Consider the following 22,994-nt stretch of genomic DNA (forward strand, 5'->3'; position numbering starts at 1 on the left):
AAAAAATGAACCCGTTATGGTTCCTCTCCTAGCTTCAAAATGTATCCAAAATCAAAGATGTGGAACATAATCTATCATAATCATTTGGCAATTAATGCAATTAGGGTCTCTTCCATGCCGGTTTTGAACATAAAAAAACTAAATATTAAATAAACAACTTTACTAATGCTCAGGTTGGTAGTCATATTGTGCAACACAGTTAATAATATGGGAAAAACATAGAACTTCTTATGTCATACAAAACACTGTCAAACATCCAAACATACTATCCACACTGATTTGTGTCCACACTTGTAACTAAAAAAAAAATATATCTTCACTGGGAACCACAGAGCTGAAACATGCACACTTCAGTTTAGCAGGGACAATACTCTGTAACCCATTTTTGACATTTTTTCACATTGGATCTTTAAAGACACTGTCAGTGGTTCACAGTATTGCTTGTCAAAGACATATCTATTCAGATAGTGAATGTTGCATTCGAAGAGGGACTGCTCGATTCTTTCTCGGAAATTTTGCAATCGTCAAAAATCTAAAACACCCTTTTCAATTCAAAAAAGATATTCTACATTATAAGGTGTCGACTTTAAGTTAGCAATGGAACTTAAATAATAACTAATGTTTAACTAAGTACAAGACTTTTACAAAAGGTTGCCACATATGTAATATGATGGACACATCAACCTTCAAAAATAGGTCCCTTCTATGTTGCTTGGTCCTTGCAATTCTAAGGTATTACTAAATACCTAGGTTTTCTTTAGAATGGTAGATAACAGTTGAAAGCTAAGTTGCTTTAATTTTCTCCCAGTCTTCTACGTATTACAAGGTCACAAAGATTAAGATTCGTGTCCAGTGGCACATATTACAGTCATATCGGGATTCATCATTACACGATGCTGGAAAATTCCTATTGTCAAATTCAATTTCAAATGCATAGATTCTTGCTCAATAAAAGATAAGATCTGTGTGTGAAACGTCTGATATATACAATGATTGATTTATTCATTATTGATCTTTAACGCCACTTTTATTATTATTTGCTATTTCATGGCGACCAGCTATATAATGGTGAAGAAAGCTGGTGCACCAGGAGAAAACTACTGACATTCGGCTGGAAAATGTCAAACATAGTTTTGGAGTCGGACCAAGCTTCGAACTCTGAAATAAGCAATGAAGCAATAATTTGTACTAATGAAAGAAGCTTTTTTTCTCACTTGATCAAGTTTTCGTTTGATAGATAGTTTTGTTTTTTATCTTTCAAATTGAATATAGCAAGAGGTTTTAAAAAGAGTGTAAAAAAAAGAACAGTAGCCGAGTGCATAGTTCGTTTTAATACATTTTTGTCGTTGGGATGCTATCTCGTTGAGTGAAAAAAAAACTCGCATATATCTGGCTTCCATTCAAACCAAACACATATCTTTTGGTATTTATGTTGCTAGATTGCTGTTTCCTTGACGTTTACCCCATATTGCATATTGATGCACAAGACACACGTATATATAATATATATATTAAAACATGAAATTAAGGTGTTATGTCATGCGTAAATAAGCCAGAGAAAAAAGCAAACGAGAAACTCAAAGAACTCAGTAGAAAAAGACGGGATGATTTGATGTTTAAGATTGACCTGTTTGGTCGCTCGTAATCGGTTGTCTATGAATATAGTTTCTGTAATTTTTTATGAAGGTAAGCTATTAATGCTGTGGTTTTTTTTACATATAAAAATCTATAATGGCTAAAAGTTTTATTCATGTTATTTCTTTAATAGTGAATTTTGTGATATTTTTATTATGCTGTAGATCATTGAGCCATTGTTGGACTACGTGTTTAAGTTGTACGAAGGGCAACTCTGCCTTTTCAAGCAGCGACTTTTCGCATGTGTCTTGTGACTTCATTTCATATCTAACCAGTTCCGATTAAATAAATTTTTGAGTTAACGCTAAGACTAGCATCATCTTTAACTTTTGTTTCATTCTACAGACTGTGTACCTCGAATGTTTTAACTAAAAAAAAATATATCTTCACTGGGAACCACAGAGCTGAAACATGCACACTTCAGTTTAGCAGGGACAATACTCTGTAACCCATTTTTGACATTTTTTCACATTGGATCTTTAAAGACACTGTCAGTGGTTCACAGTATTGCTTGTCAAAGACATATCTATTAAGATAGTGAATGCTGCATTCGAAGAGGGACTGCTCGATTCTTTCTCGGAAATTTTGCAATCGTCAAAAATCTAAAACACCCTTTTCTATTCAAAAAAGATATTCTACATTATAAGGTGTCGACTTTAAGTTAGCAATGGAACTTAAATAATAACTAATGTTTAACTAAGTACAAGACTTTTACAAGAGGTTGCCACATATGTAATATGATGGACACATCAACCTTCAAAAATAGGTCCCTTCTATGTTGCTTGGTCCTTGCAATTCTAAGGTATTACTAAATACCTAGGTTTTCTTTAGAATGGTAGATAACAGTTGAAAGCTACGTTGCTTTAATTTTCTCCCATTCTTTTACGTATTACAAGATCACAAAGATTAAGATTCGTGTCCAGTGGCACATATAACAGTCATATCGGGATTCATCATTACACGATGCTGGAAAATTCCTATTGTCAAATTCAATTTCAAATGCATAGATTCTTGTTCAATAAAAGATAAGATCTGTGTGTGAAACGTCTGATATATACAATGATTGATTTATTCATTATTGGTCTTTAACGCCACTTTTATTATTATTTGCTATTTCATGGCGACCAGCTATATAATGGTGAAGAAAGCTGGTGCACCAGGAGAAAACTACTGACATTCGGCTGGAAAATGTCAAACATAGTTTTGGAGTCGGACCAAGCTTCGAACTCTGAAATAAGCAATGAAGCAACAATTTGTACTAATGAAAGAAGCTTTTTTCTCACTTGATCCAGTTTTCGTTTGATAGATAGTTTTGTTTTTTATCTTTCAAATTGAATATAGCAAGAGGTTTTAAAAAGAGTGTAAAAAAAAAAGAACAGTAGCCGAGTGCATAGTTCGTTTTAATACATTTTTGTCGTTGGGATGCTATCTCGTTGAGTGAAAAAAAAACTCGCATATATCTGGCTTCCATTCAAACCAAACACATATCTTTTGGTATTTATGTTGCTAGATTGCTGTTTCCTTGACGTTTACCCCATATTGCATATTGATGCACATGACACACGTATATATAATATATATATTAAAACATGAAATTAAGGTGGTATGTCATGCGTAGATAAGCCAGAGAAAAAAGCAAACGAGAAACTCAAAGAACTCAGTAGAAAAAGACGGAATGATTTGATGTTTAAGATTCACCTGTTTGGTCGCTCGTAATCGGTTGTCTATGAATATAGTTCCTGTAATTTTTTATGAAGGTAAGCTATTAATGCTGTGGGGTTTTTTTACATATAAAAATCTATAATGGCTAAAAGTTTTATTCATGTTATTTCTTTAATAGTGAACTTTGTGATATTTTTATTATGCTGTAGATCATTGAGCCATTGTTGGACTACGTGTTTAAGTTGTACGAAGGGCAACTCTGCCTTTTCAAGCAGCGACTTTTCGCATGTGTCTTGTGACTTCATTTCATATCTAACCAGTTCCGATTAAATAAATTTTTGAGTTTACGCCAAGACTAGCATCATCTTTTACTTTTGTTTCATTCTACAGACTGTGTACCTCGAATGTTTTAACTAAAAAAAATATATCTTCACTGGGAACCACAGAGCTGAAAGATGCACACTTCAGTTTAGCAGGGACAATACTCTGTAACCCATTTTTGACATTTTTTCACATTGGATCTTTAAAGACACTGTCAGTGGTTCACAGTATTGCTTGTCAAAGACATATCTATTAAGATAGTGAATGCTGCATTCGAAGAGGGACTGCTCGATTCTTTCTCGGAAATTTTGCAATCGTCAAAAATCTAAAACACCCTTTTCTATTCAAAAAAGATATTCTACATTATAAGGTGTCGACTTTAAAAGAGGGACGAAAGATACCAAATGGACAGTCAAACTCATAAATCTAAAACAAACTGACAACGCCATGGCTAAAAATAAAAAAGACAAACAGAAAAACAATAGTACACACGACACAACATAGAAAACTAAAGAATAAACAACACGAACCCCACCAAAAACTAGGGGTGATCTCAGGTGCTCCGGAAGGGTAAGCAGATCCTGCTCCACATGTGGCACCCGTTTAAGTTAGCAATGGAACTTAAATAATAACTAATGTTTAACTAAGTACAAGACTTTTACAAAAGGTTGCCACTTATGTAATATGATGGACACATCAACCTTCAAAAATAGGTCCCTTCTATGTTGCTTGGTCCTTGCAATTCTAAGGTATTACTAAATACCTAGGTTTTCTTTAGAATGGTAGATAACAGTTGAAAGCTAAGTTGCTTTAATTTTCTCCCAGTCTTCTACGTATTACAAGGTCACAAAGATTAAGATTCGTGTCCAGTGGCACATATTACAGTCATATCGGGATTCATCATTACACGATGCTGGAAAATTCCTATTGTCAAATTCAATTTCAAATGCATAGATTCTTGCTCAATAAAAGATAAGATCTGTGTGAAACGTCTGATATATACAATGATTGATTTATTCATTATTGGTCTTTAACGCCACTTTTATTATAATTGCTATTTCATGGCGACCAGCTATATAATGGTGAATAAAGCTGGTGCACCAGGAGAAAACTACTGACATTCGGCTGGAAAATGTCAAACATAGTTTTGGAGTCGGACCAAGCTTCGAACTCTGAAATAAGCAATGAAGCAATAATTTGTACTAATGAAAGAAGCTTTTTTCTCACTTGATCCAGTTTTCATTTGATAGATAGTTTTGTTTTTTATCTTTCAAATTGAATATAGCAAGAGGTTTTAAAAAGAGTGTAAAAAAAAAGAACAGTAGCCGAGTGCATAGTTCGTTTTAATACATTTTTGTCGTTGGGATGCTATCTCGTTGAGGGAAAAAAAACTCGCATATATCTGGCTTCCATTCAAACCAAACACATATCTTTTGGTATTTATGTTGCTAGATTGCTGTTTCCTTGACGTTTACCCCGTATTGCATATTGATGCACAAGACACACGTATATATAATATATATACTAAAACATGAAATTAAGGTGTTATGTCATGCGTAAATAAGCCAGAGAAAAAAGCAAACGAGAAACTCAAAGAACTCAGTAGAAAAAGACGGGATGATTTGATGTTTAAGATTGACCTGTTTGGTCGCTCGTAATCGGTTGTCTATGAATATAGTTCCTGTAATTTTTTATGAAGGTAAGCTATTAATGCTGTGGGTTTTTTTTACATATAAAAATCTATAATGGCTAAAAGTTTTATTCATGTTATTTCTTTAATAGTGAACTTTGTGATATTTTTATTATGCTGTAGATCATTGAGCCATTGTTGGACTACGTGTTTAAGTTGTACGAAGGGCAACTCTGCCTTTTCAAGCAGCGACTTTTCGCATGTGTCTTGTGACTTCATTTCATATCTAACCAGTTCCGATTAAATAAATTTTTGAGTTTACGCCAAGACTAGCATCATCTTTAACTTTTGTTTCATTCTACAGACTGTGTACCTCGAATGTTTTAACTAAAAAAAAATATATCTTCACTGGGAACCACAGAGCTGAAACATGCACACTTCAGTTTAGCAGGGACAATACTCTGTAACCCATTTTTGACATTTTTTCACATTGGATCTTTAAAGACACTGTCAGTGGTTCACAGTATTGCTTGTCAAAGACATATCTATTAAGATAGTGAATGCTGCATTCGAAGAGGGACTGCTCGATTCTTTCTCGGAAATTTTGCAATCGTCAAAAATCTAAAACACCCTTTTCTATTCAAAAAAGATATTCTACATTATAAGGTGTCGACTTTAAGTTAGCAATGGAACTTAAATAATAACTAATGTTTAACTACGTACAAGACTTTTACAAAAGGTTGCCACATATGTAATATGATGGACACATCAACCTTGATAAATAGGTCCCTTCTATGTTGCTTGGTCCTTGCAATTCTAAGGTATTACTAAATACCTAGGTTTTCTTTAGAATGGTAGATAACAGTTGAAAGCTAAGTTGCTTTAATTTTCTCCCAGTCTTCTACGTATTACAAGATCACAAAGATTAAGATTCGTGTCCAGTGGCACATATTACAGTCATATCGGGATTCATCATTACACGATGCTGGAAAATTCCTATTGTCAAATTCAATTTCAAATGCATAGATTTTTGCTCAATAAAAGATAAGATCTGTGTGTGAAACGTTTGATATATACAATGATTGATTTATTCATTATTGGTCTTTAACGCCACTTTTATTATTATTTGCTATTTCATGGCGACCAGCTATATAATGGTGAAGAAAGCTGGTGCACCAGGAGAAAACTACTGACATTCGGCTGGAAAATATCAAACATAGTTTTGGAGTCGGACCAAGCTTCGAACTCTGAAATAAGCAATGAAGCAATAATTTGTACTAATGAAAGAAGCTTTTTTCTCACTTGATCCAGTTTTCGTTTGATAGAATGTTTTGTTTTTTATCTTTCAAATTGAATATAGCAAGAGGTTTTAAAAAGAGTGTAAAAAAAATAACAGTAGCCGAGTGCATAGTTCGTTTTAATACATTTTTGTCGTTGGGATGCTATCTCGTTGAGTGAAAAAAAAACTCGCATATATCTGGCTTCCATTCAAACCAAACACATATCTTTTGGTATTTATGTTGCTAGATTGCTGTTTCCTTGACGTTTACCCCATATTGCATATTGATGCACATGACACACGTATATATAATATATATATTAAAACATGAAATTAAGGTGTTATGTCATGCGTAAATAAGCCAGAGAAAAAAGCAAACGAGAAACTCAAAGAACTCAGTAGAAAAAGACGGGATGATTTGATGTTTAAGATTGACCTGTTTGGTCGCTCGTAATCGGTTGTCTATGAATATAGTTCCTGTATTTTTTTATGAAGGTAAGCTATTAATGCTGTGGGGTTTTTTTTACATATAAAAATCTATAATGGCTAAAAGTTTTATTCATGTTATTTCTTTAATAGTGAACTTTGTGATATTTTTATTATGCTGTAGATTATTGAGCCATTGTTGGACTACGTGTTTAAGTTGTACGAAGGGCAACTCTGCCTTTTCAAGCAGCGACTTTTCGCATGTGTCTTGTGACTTCATTTCATATCTAACCAGTTCCGATTAAATAAATTTTTGAGTTTACGCCAAGACTAGCATCATCTTTAACTTTTGTTTCATTCTACAGACTGTGTACCTCGAATGTTTTAACTAAAAAAAATATATATCTTCACTGGGAACCACAGAGCTGAAACATGCACATCTCAGTTTAGCAGGGACAATACTCTGTAACCCATTTTTGACATTTTTTCACATTGGATCTTTAAAGACACTGTCAGTGGTTCACAGTATTGCTTGTCAAAGACATATCTATTAAGATAGTGAATGCTGCATTCGAAGAGGGACTGCTCGATTCTTTCTCGGAAATTTTGCAATCGTCAAAAATCTAAAACACCCTTTTCTATTCAAAAAAGATATTCTACATTATAAGGTGTCGACTTTAAGTTAGCAATGGAACTTACATAATAACTAATGTTTAACTAAGTACAAGACTTTTACAAAAGGTTTCAACAGATGTAATATGATGGACACATCAACCTTCAAAAATAGGTCCCTTCTATGTTGCTTAGTCCTTGCAATTCTAAGGTATTACTAAATACCTAGGTTTTCTTTAGAATGGTAGATAACAGTTGAAAGCTAAGTTGCTTTAATTTTCTCCCAGTCTTCTACGTATTACAAGATCACAAAGATTAAGATTCGTGTCCAGTGGCACATATTACAGTCATATCGGGATTCATCATTACACGATGCTGGAAAATTCCTATTGTCAAATTCAATTTCAAATGCATAGATTCTTGCTCAATAAAAGATAAGATCTGTGTGTGAAACGTCTGATATATACAATGATTGATTTATTCATTATTGGTCTTTAACGCCACTTTTATTAGTATTTGCTTTTTCATGGCGACCAGCTATATAATGGCGAAGAAAGCTGGTGCACCAGGAGAAAACTACTGACATTCGGCTGGAAAATGTCAAACATAGTTTTGGAGTCGGACCAAGCTTCGAACTCTGAAATAAGCAATGAAGCAATGATTTGTACTAATGAAAGAAGCTTTTTTCTCACTTGATCCAGTTTTCGTTTGATAGATAGTTTTGTTTTTTATCTTTCAAATTGAATATAGCAAGAGGTTTTAAAAAGAGTGTAAAAAAAAAGAACAGTAGCCGAGTGCATAGTTCGTTTTAATACATTTTTGTCGTTGGGATGCTATCTCGTTGAGTGAAAAAAAAACTCGCATATATCTGGCTTCCATTCAAACCAAACACATATCTTTTGGTATTTATGTTGCTAGATTTCTGTTTCCTTGACGTTTACCCCATATTGCATATTGATGCACATGACACACGTATATATAATATATATATTAAAACATGAAATTAAGGTGTTATGTCATGCGTAAATAAGCCAGAGAAAAAAGCAAACGAGAAACTCAAAGAACTCAGTAGAAAAAGACGGGATGATTTGATGTTTAAGATTGACCTGTTTGGTCGCTCGTAATCGGTTGTCTATGAATATAGTTCCTGTAATTTTTTATGAAGGTAAGCTATTAATGCTGTGGGTTTTTTTTACATATAAAAATCTATAATGGCTAAAAGTTTTATTCGTGTTATTTCTTTAATAGTGAACTTTGTGATATTTTTATTATGCTGTAGATCATTGAGCCATTGTTGGACTACGTGTTTAAGTTGTACGAAGGGCAACTCTGCTTTTTCAAGCAGCGACTTTTCGCATGTGTCTTGTGACTTCATTTCATATCCAACCAGTTCCGATTAAATAAATTTTTGAGTTTACGCCAAGACTAGCATCATCTTTTACTTTTGTTTCATTCTACAGACTGTGTACCTCGAATGTTTTAAATAAAAAAAATATATCTTCACTGGGAACCACAGAACTGAAACATGCACACTTCAGTTTAGCAGGGACAATACTCTGTAACCCATTTTTGACATTTTTTCACATTGGATCTTTAAAGACACTGTCAGTGGTTCACAGTATTGCTTGTCAAAGACATATCTATTAAGATAGTGAATGCTGCATTCGAAGAGGGACTGCTCGATTCTTTCTCGGAAATTTTGCAATCGTCAAAAATCTAAAACACCCTTTTCTATTCAAAAAAGATATTCTACATTATAAGGTGTCGACTTTAAGTTAGCAATGGAACTTAAATAATAACTAATGTTTAACTACGTAAAAGACTTATACAAAAGGTTGCCACATATGTAATATGATGGACACATCAACCTTCAAAAATAGGTCCCTTCTATGTTGCTTGGTCCTTGCAATTCTAAGGTATTACTAAATACCTAGGTTTTCTTTAGAATGGTAGATAACAGTTGAAAGCTAAGTTGCTTTAATTTTCTCCCAGTCTTCTACGTATTACAAGATCACAAAGATTAAGATTCGTGTCCAGTGGCACATATTACAGTCATATCGGGATTCATCATTACACGATGCTGGAAAATTCCTATTGTCAAATTCAATTTCAAATGCATAGATTCTTGCTCAATAAAAGATAAGATCTGTGTGAAACGTCTGATATATACAATGATTGATTTATTCATTATTGGTCTTTAACGCCACTTTTATTATTATTTGCTATTTCATGGCGACCAGCTATATAATGGTGAAGAAAGCTGGTGCACCAGGAGAAAACTACTGACATTCGGCTGGAAAATGTCAAACATAGTTTTGGAGTCGGACCAAGCTTCGAACTCTGAAATAAGCAATGAAGCAATAATTTGTACTAATGATAGAAGCTTTTTTCTCACTTGATCCAGTTTTCGTTTGATAGATAGTTTTGTTTTTTATCTTTCAAATTGAATATAGCAAGAGGTTTTAAAAAGAGTGTAAAAAAAAAGAACAGTAGCCGAGTGCATAGTTCGTTTTAATACATTTTTGTCGTTGGGATGCTATCTCGTTGAGTGAAAAAAAAACTCGCATATATCTGGCTTCCATTCAAACCAAACACATATCTTTTGGTATTTATGTTGCTAGATTGCTGTTTCCTTGACGTTTACCCCATATTGCATATTGATGCACATGACACACGTATATATAATATATATATTAAAACATGAAATTAAGGTGTTATGTCATGCGTAAATAAGCCAGAGAAAAAAGCAAACGAGAAACTCAAAGAACTCAGTAGAAAAAGACGGGATGATTTGATGTTTAAGATTGACCTGTTTGGTCGCTCGTAATCGGTTGTCTATGAATATAGTTCCTGTAATTTTTTATGAAGGTAATCTAATAATGCTGTGGGGTTTTTTTTACATATAAAAATCTATAATGCCTAAAAGTTTTATTCATGTTATTTCTTTAATAGTGAACTTTGTGATATTTTTATTATGCTGTAGATCATTGAGACGTTACGCACGGTAATGCGTTCGGATTAAAATTACGTTATTATATGATTTTAAAACAGCAACCATTTGCCTATAAAGAAATGAAATCACCAACATCCATATATCTACAGAAAGGCCCGGACATGTTTTTCTTATTTCAAGTTAATTCTATAAATTTTTGCACCATACATTTATTTTATTGAACTCGCAAATCTTACTTTTGCGTTAAAAACTGCATGTCCGGCGTAACATTTCAGATTAAATAAAATGCATTTCTCTATGTTCCGTTGTAATTTTGTCATGTCACTAATCTGCGAAATTTAGTATATCAGCTTCCTACTAGATTTATATTATAACATCATATCCGTTTTTTGGTATTGGCTGAAATTTGAAGCAAGCCTTCAACGAAATATTCAGCAGAGGAACCTGTCTTAATGAGTTTTGAGGAAAGTTTATCAAAATTTCAGTTTTATTATTATCCCTATAAAATAATCAAATCATATTAAAACTATACTAAATAGAAAGTTCAGAAAAAGATAAACATTTTCAAAGTTTCAAATGTAAAAAAAAACTTTTTCTTGAAGCTGAATTTTTAAAAATCGAATGTCTAGCCACAATGTCCAAACGTTATTTTTGTCCATTCCTTAGGTGAAACATGTTGCATAAATACTAAATGTGCATTTATAATACAAAACTAACATATTTATAAGATACAAACTATAAGTTCATACAAATGGCTAAATGAGTCGGGTGTTTTCACAAACATTATGACCTTACATTTTTTTTCGGAAAGCATTCCCTATGTCTAGCCATTATGTCCAATGGTGTCATTTTGACGTTTCTGCACAGTGGCGTCTTTTATACAAATACACACTAGTTACGAACTGTTTAGGCAGTTAAAATGATGCCGGGAAATGTTCATTCAAAAATGGTCTTCTGAATCAAAATAACACTCAGATTAGAAAAACATACACACATAAGGAATAAACCCTTTATAGACACACGGGGAAAGGGGGATGGGCCGAGGGATAATTTCTTATGGACAAACGTTTTCACGCAAATTTAAAACACCTTTATAGATTAGAAACAGATTAGAATCCGAGTTACAATGGTCTTATAAATTTTAAACAACTATATAAATACGTATTTGTAAAATGAAACCATCAGTGCTGAAAAGATAGAGAAATAGTCGGAAAACTCGCACAGACACATAAAGATATTGGACAAAATGAGTTCAACAACAAAAAAATCATTTCAACTAAAATCATTATAAAAAGAAATATTGCTAAATTATTATATGACCGATTTTAATGAAATAAATACCATAAATGTTTATGTCAATTTGTCAAAAAAATGTTCAGGCTAAATTTATCTTCTCATGTGTCCCTCCGGAAGCAAGATTTTTTTAAGGTTGCTATGTTTTCTATCCAAAATAAAATTGGAAAAATTTGCATTTGTTTTCATCTAATCGCAGATCAGAAAATAAAAACGATCCTTACGTAATTAATTGTCTTATACATGATAAATTTTGAAACATTTCTTCAGCTTATGGTATTTATTTGATAAAAGTCGACCGAGTAGGTACTCCGCTCTTGATAACAAAATGTGAAAGTTAGTTTCTGGCGTCAAATTTGTCAATGATACATGTTACGTCTTGCGACGCAATACCGTGCGTAACGTCTGAGCCATTGTTGGACTACGTGTTTAAGTTGTACGAAGGGCAACTCTGCCTTTTCAAGCAGCGACTTTTCGCATGTGTCTTGTGACTTCATTTCATATCTAACCAGTTCCGATTAAATAAATTTTTGAGTTTACGCCAAGACTAGCATCATCTTTAACTTTTGTTTCATTCTACAGACTGTGTACCTCGAATGTTTTAACTAAAAAAAAATATATCTTCACTGGGAACCACAGAGCTGAAACATGCACACTTCAGTTTAGCAGGGACAATACTCTGTATTCCATTTTTGACATTTTTTCACATTGGATCTTTAAAGACACTGTCAGTGGTACACAGTATTGCTTGTCAAAGACATATCTATTAAGATAGTGAATGCTGCATTCGAAGAGGGACTTTTTCGGAAATTTTGCAATCGTCAAAAATCTAAAACACCCTTTTCTATTCAAAAAAGATATTCTACATTATAAGGTGTCGACTTTAAGTTAGCAATGGAACTTAAATAATAACTAATGTTTAACTATGTACAAGACTTTTACAAAAGGTTGCCACATATGTAATATGATGGACACATCAACCTTCAAAAATAGGTCCCTTCTATGTTGCTTGGTCCTTGCAATTCTAAGGTATTACTAAATACCTAGGTTTTCTTTAGAATGGTAGATAACAGTTGAAAGCTAAGTTGCTTTAATTTTCTCCCAGTCTTCTACGTATTACAAGATCACAAAGATTAAGATTCGTGTCCAGTGGCACATATTACAGTCATATCGGGATTCATCATTAAACGATGCTGGAAAATTCCTATTGTCAAATTCAATTTCAAATGCATAGATTCTTGCTCAATAAAAGATAAGATCTGTGTGTGAAACGTCTGATATATACAATGATTGATTTATTCATTATTGGTCTTTAACGCCACTTTTATTATTATTTGCTATTTCATGGCGACCAGCTATATAATGGTGAAGAAAGCTGGTGCACCAGGAGAAAACTACTGACATTCGGCTGGAAAATGTCAAACATAGTTTTTGAGTCGGACCAAGCTTCGAACTCTGAAATAAGCAATGAAGCAATAATTTGTACTAATGAAAGAAGCTTTTTTCTCACTTGATCCAGTTCTCGTTTGATAGATAGTTTTGTTTTTATCTTTCAAATTGAATATAGCAAGAGGTTTTAAAAAGAGTGTAAAAAAAGAACAGTAGCCGAGTGCATAGTTCGTTTTAATACATTTTTGTCGTTGGGATGCTATTTCGTTGAGTGAAAAAAAAACTCGCATATATCTGGCTTCCATTCAAACCAAACACATATCTTTTGGTATTTATGTTGCTAGATTGCTGTTTCCTTGACGTTTACCCCATATTGCATATTGATGCACATGACACACGTATATATAATATATATATTAAAACATGAAATTAAGGTGTTATGTCATGCGTAAATAAGCCAGAGAAAAAAGCAAACGAGAAACTCAAAGAACTCAGTAGAAAAAGACGGGATGATTTGATGTTTAAGATTGACCTGTTTGGTCGCTCGTAATCGGTTGTCTATGAATATAGTTCCTGTAATTTGTTATGAAGGTAAGCTATTAATGACTAGCATCATCTTTAACTTTTGTTTCATTCTACTGACTGTGTACCTCGAATGTTTTAACTAAAAAAAAATATATCTTCACTGGGAACCACAGAGCTGAAACATGCACACTTCAGTTTAGCAGGGACAATACTCTGTAACCCATTTTTACATTTTTTCACATTGGATCTTTAAAGACACTGTCAGTGGTTCACAGTATTGCTTGTCAAAGACATATCTATTAAGATAGTGAATGCTGCATTCGAAGAGGGACTGCTCGATTCTTTCTCGGAAATTTTGCAATCGTCAAAAATCTAAAACACCCTTTTCTATTCAAAAAAGATATTCTACATTATAAGGTGTCGACTTTAAGTCAGCAATGGAACTTAAATAATAACTAATGTGTAACTAAGTACAAGACTTTTACAAAAGGTTGCCACATATGTATTATAATGGACACATCAACCTTCAAAAATAGGTCCCTTCTATGTTGCTTGGTCCTTGCAATTCTAAGGTATTACTAAATACCTAGGTTTTCCTTAGTATGGTAGATAACAGTTGAAAGCTAAGTTGCTTTAATTTCTCCCATTCTTCTACGTATTACAAGATCACAAAGATTAAGATTCGTGTCCAGTGGCACATATTACAGTCATATCGGGATTCATCATTACACGATGCTGGAAAATTCCTATTGTCAAATTCAATTTCAAATGCATAGATTCTTGCTCAATAAAAGATAAGATCTGTGTGTGAAACGTCTGATATATACAATGATTGATTTATTCATTATTGGTCTTTAACGCCACTTTTATTATTATTTGCTATTTCATGGCGACCAGCTATATAATGGTGAAGAAAGCTGGTGCACCAGGAGAAAACTACTGACATTCGGCTGGAAAATGTCAAACATAGTTTTGGAGTCGGACCAAGCTTCGAACTCTGAAATAAGCAATGAAGCAATAATTTGTACTAATGAAAGAAGCTTTTTTCTCACTTGATCCAGTTTTCGTTTGATAGATAGTTTTGTTTTTTATCTTTCAAATTGAATATAGCAAGAGGTTTTAAAAAGAGTGTAAAAAAAAAGAACAGTAGCCGAGTGCATAGTTCGTTTTAATACATTTTTGTCGTTGGGATGCTTTCTCGTTGAGTGAAAAAAAAAACTCGCATATATCTGGCTTCCATTCAAACCAAACACATATCTTTTGGTATTTATGTTGCTAGATTGCTGTTTCCTTGACGTTTACCCCATATTGCATATTGATGCACAAGACACACGTATATATAATATATATATTAAAACATGAAATTAAGGTGTTATGTCATGCGTAAATAAGCCAGAGAAAAAAGCAAACGAGAAACTCAAAGAACTCAGTAGAAAAAGACGGGATGATTTGATGTTTAAGATTGACCTGTTTGGTCGCTCGTAATCGGTTGTCTATGAATATAGTTCCTGTAATTTTTTATGAAGGTAAGCTATTAATGCTGTGGGTTTTTTTTACATATAAACATCTATAATGGCTAAAAGTTTTATTCATGTTATTTCTTTAATAGTGAACTTTGTGATATTTTTATTATGCTGTAGATCATTGAGCCATTGTTGGACTACGTGTTTAAGTTGTACGAAGGGCAACTCTGCCTTTTCAAGCAGCGACTTTTCGCATGTGTCTTGTGACTTCAATTCATATCTAACCAGGTCCGATTAAATAAATTTTTGAGTTTACGCCAAGACTAGCATCATCTTTAACTTTTGTTTCATTCTACAGACTGTGTACCTCGAATGTTTTAACTAAAAAAAAATATCTTCACTGGGAATCACAGACCTGAAACATGCACACTTCAGTTTAGCAGGGACAATACTCTGTAACCCATTTTTGACATTTTTTCACATTGGATCTTTAAAGACACTGTCAGTGGTTCACAGTATTGCTTGTCAAAGACATATCTATTAAGATAGTGAATGCTGCATTCGAAGAGGGACTGCTCGATTCTTTCTCGGAAATTTTGCAATCGTCAAAAATCTAAAACACCCTTTTCTATTCAAAAAAGATATTCTACATTATAAGGTGTCGACTTTAAGTCAGCAATGGAACTTAAATAATAACTAATGTGTAACTAAGTACAAGACTTTTACAAAAGGTTGCCACATATGTATTATAATGGACACATCAACCTTCAAAAATAGGTCCCTTCTATGTTGCTTGGTCCTTGCAATTCTAAGGTATTACTAAATACCTAGGTTTTCCTTAGAATGGTAGATAACAGTTGAAAGCTAAGTTGCTTTAATTTCTCCCATTCTTCTACGTATTACAAGATCACAAAGATTAAGATTCGTGTCCAGTGGCACATATTACAGTCATATCGGGATTCATCATTACACGATGCTGGAAAATTCCTATTGTCAAATTCAATTTCAAATGCATAGATTCTTGCTCAATAAAAGATAAGATCTGTGTGTGAAACGTCTGATATATACAATGATTGATTTATTCATTATTGGTCTTTAACGCCACTTTTATTATTATTTGCTATTTCATGGCGACCAGCTATATAATGGTGAAGAAAGCTGGTGCACCAGGAGAAAACTACTGACATTCGGCTGGAAAATGTCAAACATAGTTTTGGAGTCGGACCAAGCTTCGAACTCTGAAATAAGCAATGAAGCAATAATTTGTACTAATGAAAGAAGCTTTTTTCTCACTTGATCCAGTTTTCGTTTGATAGATAGTTTTGTTTTTTATCTTTCAAATTGAATATAGCAAGAGGTTTTAAAAAGAGTGTAAAAAAAAAGAACAGTAGCCGAGTGCATAGTTCGTTTTAATACATTTTTGTCGTTGGGATGCTATCTCGTTGAGTGAAAAAAAAAAACTCGCATATATCTGGCTTCCATTCAAACCAAACACATATCTTTTGGTATTTATGTTGCTAGATTGCTGTTTCCTTGACGTTTACCCCATATTGCATATTGATGCACAAGACACACGTATATATAATATATATATTAAAACATGAAATTAAGGTGTTATGTCATGCGTAAATAAGCCAGAGAAAAAAGCAAACGAGAAACTCAAAGAACTCAGTAGAAAAAGACGGGATGATTTGATGTTTAAGATTGACCTGTTTGGTCGCTCGTAATCGGTTGTCTATGAATATAGTTCCTGAAATTTTTTATGAAGGTAAGCTATTAATGCGGTGGGTTTTTTTTTACATATAAAAATCTATAATGGTTAAAAGTTTTATTTATGTTATTTCTTTAATAGTGAACTTTGTGATATTTTTATTATGCTGTAGATCATTGAGCCATTGTTGGACTACGTGTTTAAGTTGTACGAAGGGCAACTCTGCCTTTTCAAGCAGCGACTTTTCGCATGTGTCTTGTGACTTCATTTCATATCTAACCAGTTCCGATTAAATAAATTTTTGAGTTTACGCCAAGACTAGCATCATCTTTAACTTTTGTTTCATTCTACAGACTGTGTTCCTCGAATGTTTTAACTAAAAAAAATATCTTCACTGGGAATCACAGACCTGAAACATGCACACTTCAGTTTAGCAGGGACAATACTCTGTAACCCATTTTTGACATTTTTTCACATTGGATCTTTAAAGACACTGTCAGTGGTTCACAGTATTGCTTGTCAAAGACATATCTATTAAGATAGTGAATGCTGCATTCGAAGAGGGACTGCTCGATTCTTTCTCAGAAATTTTGCAATCGTCAAAAATCTAAAACACCCTTTTCTATTCAAAAAAGATATTCTACATTATAAGGTGTCGACTTTAAGTTAGCAATGGAACTTAAATAATAACTAATGTTTAACTAAGTACAAGACTTTTACAAAAGGTTGCCACATATGTAATATGATGGACACATCAACCTTCAAAAATATTCATGTTATTTCTTTAATAGTGAACTTTGTGATATTTTTATTATGCTGTAGATCATTGAGCCATTGTTGGACTACGTGTTTAAGTTGTACGAAGGGCAACTCTGCCTTTTCAAGCAGCGACTTTTTGCATGTGTCTTGTGACTTCATTTCATATCTAACCAGTTCCGATTAAATAAATTTTTGAGTTTACGCCAAGACTAGCATCATCTTTAACTTTTGTTTCATTCTACAGACTGTGTACCTCGAATGTTTTAACTAAAAAAAATATATCTTCACTGGGAACCACAGAGCTGAAACATGCACACTTCAGTTTAGCAGGGACAATACTCTGTAATCCATTTTTGACATTTTTTCACATTGGATCTTTAAAGACACTGTCAGTGGTTCACAGTATTGCTTGTCAAAGACATATCTATTAAGATAGTGAATGCTGCATTCGAAGAGGGACTGCTCGATTCTTTCTCGGAAATTTTGCAATCGTCAAAAATCTAAAACACCCTTTTCTATTCAAAAAAGATATTCTACATTATAAGGTGTCGACTTTAAGTTAGCAATGGAACTTAAATAATAACTAATGTTTAACTAAGTACAAGACTTTTACAAAAGGTTGCCACATATGTAATATGATGGACACATCAACCTTCAAAAATAGGTCCCTTCTATGTTGCTTGGTCCTTGCAATTCTAAGGTATTACTAAATACCTAGGTTTTCTTTAGAATGGTAGATAACAGTTGAAAGCTAAGTTGCTTTAATTTTCTCCCAGTCTTCTACGTATTACAAGATCACAAAGATTAAGAGTCGTGTCCAGTGGCACATATTACAGTCATATCGGGATTCATCATTACACGATGCTGGAAAATTCCTATTGTCAAATTCAATTTCAAATGCATAGATTCTTGCTCAATAAAAGATAAGATCTGTGTGTGAAACGTCTGATATATACAATGATTGATTTATTCATTATTGGTCTTTAACGCCACTTTTATTATTATTTGCTATTTCATGGCGACCAGCTATATAATGGTGAAGAAAGCTGGTGCACCAGGAGAAAACTACTGACATTCGGCTGGAAAATTTTCCAGTTTTTGTTTGATAGATAGTTTTGTTTTTTATCTTTCAAATTGAATATAGCAAGAGGTTTTAAAAAGAGTGTAAAAAAAAAGAACAGTAGCCGAGTGCATAGTTCGTTATAATACATTTTTGTCGTTGGGATGCTATCTCGTTGAGTGAAAAAAAAAACCTCGCATATATCTGGCTTCCATTCAAACCAAACACATATCTTTTGGTATTTATGTTGCTAGATTGCTGTTTCCTTGACGTTTACCCCATATTGCATATTGATGCACATGACACACGTATATATAATATATATATTAAAACATGAAATTAAGGTGTTATGTCATGCGTAAATAAGCCAGAGAAAAAAGCAAACGAGAAACTCAAAGAACTCAGTAGAAAAAGACGGGATGATTTGATGTTTAAGATTGACCTGTTTGGTCGCTCGTAATCGGTTGTCTATGAATATAGTTCCTGTAATTTTTTATGAAGGTAAGCTATTAATGCTGTGGGGTTTTTTTTACATATAAAAATCTATAATGGCTAAAAGTTTTATTCATGTTATTTCTTTAATAGTGAACTTTGTGATATTTTTATTATGATGTAGATCATTGAGCCATTGTTGGACTACGTGTTTAAGTTGTACGAAGGGCAACTCTGCCTTTTCAAGCAGCGACTTTTCGCATGTGTCTTGTGACTTCATTTCATATCTAACCAGTTCCGATTAAATAAATTTTTGAGTTTACGCCAAGACTAGCATCATCTTTAACTTTTGTTTCATTCTACAGACTGTGTTCCTCGAATGTTTTAACTAAAAAAAATTATCTTCACTGGGAATCACAGACCTGAAACATGCACACTTCAGTTTAGCAGGGACAATACTCTGTAACCCATTTTTGACATTTTTTCACATTGGATCTTTAAAGACACTGTCAGTGGTTCACAGTATTGCTTGTCAAAGACATATCTATTAAGATAGTGAATGCTGCATTCGAAGAGGGACTGCTCGATTCTTTCTCGGAAATTTTGCAATCGTCAAAAATCTAAAACACCCTTTTCTATTCAAAAAAGATATTCTACATTATAAGGTGTCGACTTTAAGTTAGCAATGGAACTTAAACAATAACTAATGTTTAACTAAGTACAAGACTTTTACAAAAGGTTGCCACATATGTAATATAATGGACACATCAACCTTCAAAAATAGGTCCCTTCTATGTTGCTTGGTCCTTGCAATTCTAAGGTATTACTAAATACCTAGGTTTTCTTTAGAATGGTAGATAACAGTTGAAAGCTAAGTTGCTTTAATTTTCTCCAAGTCTTCTACGTATTACAAGATCACAATGATTAAGATTCGTGTCCAGTGGCACATATTACAGTCATATCGGGATTCATCATTACACGATGCTGGAAAATTCCTATTGTCAAATTCAATTTCAAATGCATAGATTCTTGCTCAATAAAAGATAAGATCTGTGTGTGAAACGTCTGATATATACAATGATTGATTTATTCATTATTGGTCTTTAACGCCACTTTTATTATTATTTGCTATTTCATGGCGACCAGCTATATAATGGTGAAGAAAGCTGGTGCACCAGGAGAAAACTACTGACATTCGGCTGGAAAATGTCAAACATAGTTTTGGAGTCGGACCAAGCTTCGAACTCTGAAATAAGCAATGAAGCAATAATTTGTACTAATGAAAGAAGCTTTTTTCTCACTTGATCCAGTTTTCGTTTGATATATAGTTTTGTTTTTTATCTTTCAAATTGAATGTAGCAAGAGGTTTTAAAAAGAGTGTAAAAAAAAGAACAGTAGCCGAGTGCATAGTTCGTTTTAATACATTTTTGTCGTTGGGATGCTATCTCGTTGAGTGAAAAAAAAACTCGCATATATCTGGCTTCCATTCAAACCAAACACATATCTTTTGGTATTTATGTTGCTAGATTGCTGTTTCCTTGACGTTTACCCCATATTGCATATTGATGCACATGACACACGTATATATAATATATATATTAAAACATGAAATTAAGGTGTTATGTCATGCGTAAATAAGCCAGAGAAAAAAGCAAACGAGAAACTCAAAGAACTCAGTAGAAAAAGACGGGATGATTTGATGTTTAAGATTGACCTGTTTGGTCGCTCGTCAGGGGCGGATTTAGACGGGGGCGTGGCGGGTGTGCGCCACCCCCCCCCCTAAAATTTGCAAAGCATGGGTTGTTTTCAACTTATTTAAGTATCAGAAGAGACCTTTACATCTTTTTTAACATTCAAATATATAAAAAAAAAGTCAGTTTAACAGAATAAACTTGATTATGCTTATCAACTGACCTACGATTTATTAAAGTTCTATAAATTATTTCGAAGGAAGGTGTCTAACGCGGAGCTGCGTTTGATGACAAATTATAATAGTTTTTTTTAGCAGTTAAAGTAAAAACAAATATTACATTGTATTTGCGGTTTTTATAATCAATTTCGTTGATAATCTAAGTTCCAAAACATCCCTTACTCGATCACTTACACAATTTCATTATGGCACGGTCAAGAAAAAAGTCGGCAGCCAGGTGAGATTCTTTCATAATATCCGTAATGAAAGATAGAAATACTGTTTCAAGCGAAATGTTAGTTTATAAATTTGTATCTCTGTGCCTATATTTTTTTTCTCACTTGCAACCTAAAAATTTAGTCGAATTATGTACCGTATTACATGCTTGGCATCCCAAGAAAATAAACATGTCTTCGTAAATGCATCTCATTCTGAGTTTAGTTGTTTGTGGCGAACACAGTTATAAGTCTGCCACCACCTCCGAAAATTAAAAAAAAAGTAAAAAACAGATATTATGAAAGGACAATTAAAAATCGCTGGTAAAAGTAAAAATTTTCGTTAGCAAAACATAATATTATTATTGGTCAGGTGAGCAATTTTGACCTGTCTCGTCTCACTTTGCGTCCACCGGTCGGTCCGCCCGTCTATCTTTTACTCTTCACATTTCCATCGTCTTAACCACGTTTGACAGGGCTGGTGTTATGGAGTGTTAAAGTAATTCTTAAGTAAGGCAGTTAAATTTCACATTATTGAAACCATGTACAATTGGCTTAGACATATTGGCGATGTGCAAAACAATTATTTATTTGTGGTGTTCCTGTATTTCTTTATGTCACAACTACCAGCACCATGTCTTTCAATGTTTTTAGTTAAGATATTACCTGATATTTCTATATAGATAATTTTTACAACAGGTGCTGGTGTCTTGATTGTAGATTGGTTTACACAGAAACACAGATTCAAAATAAAATGTTCGCATGACTACGGCTGCAGCTTTATAACTGTAGCTTTATAAATTCACTCATATATGCAATATAAATCCCTTAGTGCGTAAGTTAGGAGATTGTTGTAGATTTGTGAGAGATCTTGCCATCATAGCTCGGTGGTTCTCCGAAGAATAGGGACATATTGTTTTACCTCTGTCCGTCCATTTGTCGGTCAGTCACTTGATATTTGGTATGGAGGATCCACTAGGAAGCATACAAATCTATTACTAGTACTTCATTATTGCATTCCCCCCTAAAGATATTCGATTGACTATTATGAATGTAACACCAGTTTTCCAAGCAACCATTGACATAACATTCGCTAGATTTTTTTTATATGTAGAGTCAGCTTGTGTACTCCTGATTGAGGTCTGCCTCTATCCTTATTGTCTTCAGTCCCGTTTTCTGGGAAATATATGGGGGTAGTCTCAATGAATAGAAGCTTACATATTTCTTGTTATTGCGGTGATTGTAGATTGTTGTCAGGTGTGGATTAAGGCGGTTTCAGCTTGAAACTTTAATTTCTTGCTAATTTTACCACACAATAGTTCGAGATATCTACATATCACCCCTATAGAAGAATATTTCAATAATTTTGACTCAAAAAAAAATTTTGCCTCGCTCCGCTCGGCGAAAATAAAACTGTGCGCCCCCCTAACCGGAAATCCTGGATCCGCCCCTGATTATGTTGATAGTCCTAAGTATAAAGCTTTATTACAACTGTCACATAAACTTAACATTAACCAAGATAACTAAATAAAGACCAATGAACCATGAGAATGAGGTCAAGGTCAGATGAACCATGCCAGGCAGACATATACAGCTAACAATGCTTCCATACAACAATTAAAGTTGACCTATTACTTACAATTTAAGAAAAATAGACCAAACATAAAAACTCAACACTGATCAATGAACCATGAAAATGAGGTCAAGATCAAATAAAACC

At 33.5% G+C, this 22,994-nt stretch overlaps 1 protein-coding gene across 1 annotated transcript in view; it reads left to right on the forward strand.

The window, feature by feature from the left end:
• LOC139500128 (uncharacterized) overlaps positions 1 to 22,180 on the forward strand; it is a 63,105-nt gene extending 40,925 nt beyond the window's left edge. Inside the window, exon 2 of the mRNA XM_071288866.1 lies at positions 22,107 to 22,180. Coding sequence (XP_071144967.1) covers positions 22,107 to 22,180 — 74 coding nt within the window. The remainder of the gene's footprint in view (positions 1 to 22,106) is intronic.
• Positions 22,181 to 22,994: the final 814 nt, after the last annotated feature.

The sequence above is a fragment of the Mytilus edulis genome, chromosome 13 (assembly GCF_963676685.1).
Source record: "Mytilus edulis chromosome 13, xbMytEdul2.2, whole genome shotgun sequence".
In the NCBI taxonomy this organism is placed as follows: Eukaryota; Metazoa; Mollusca; class Bivalvia; order Mytilida; family Mytilidae; genus Mytilus; species Mytilus edulis.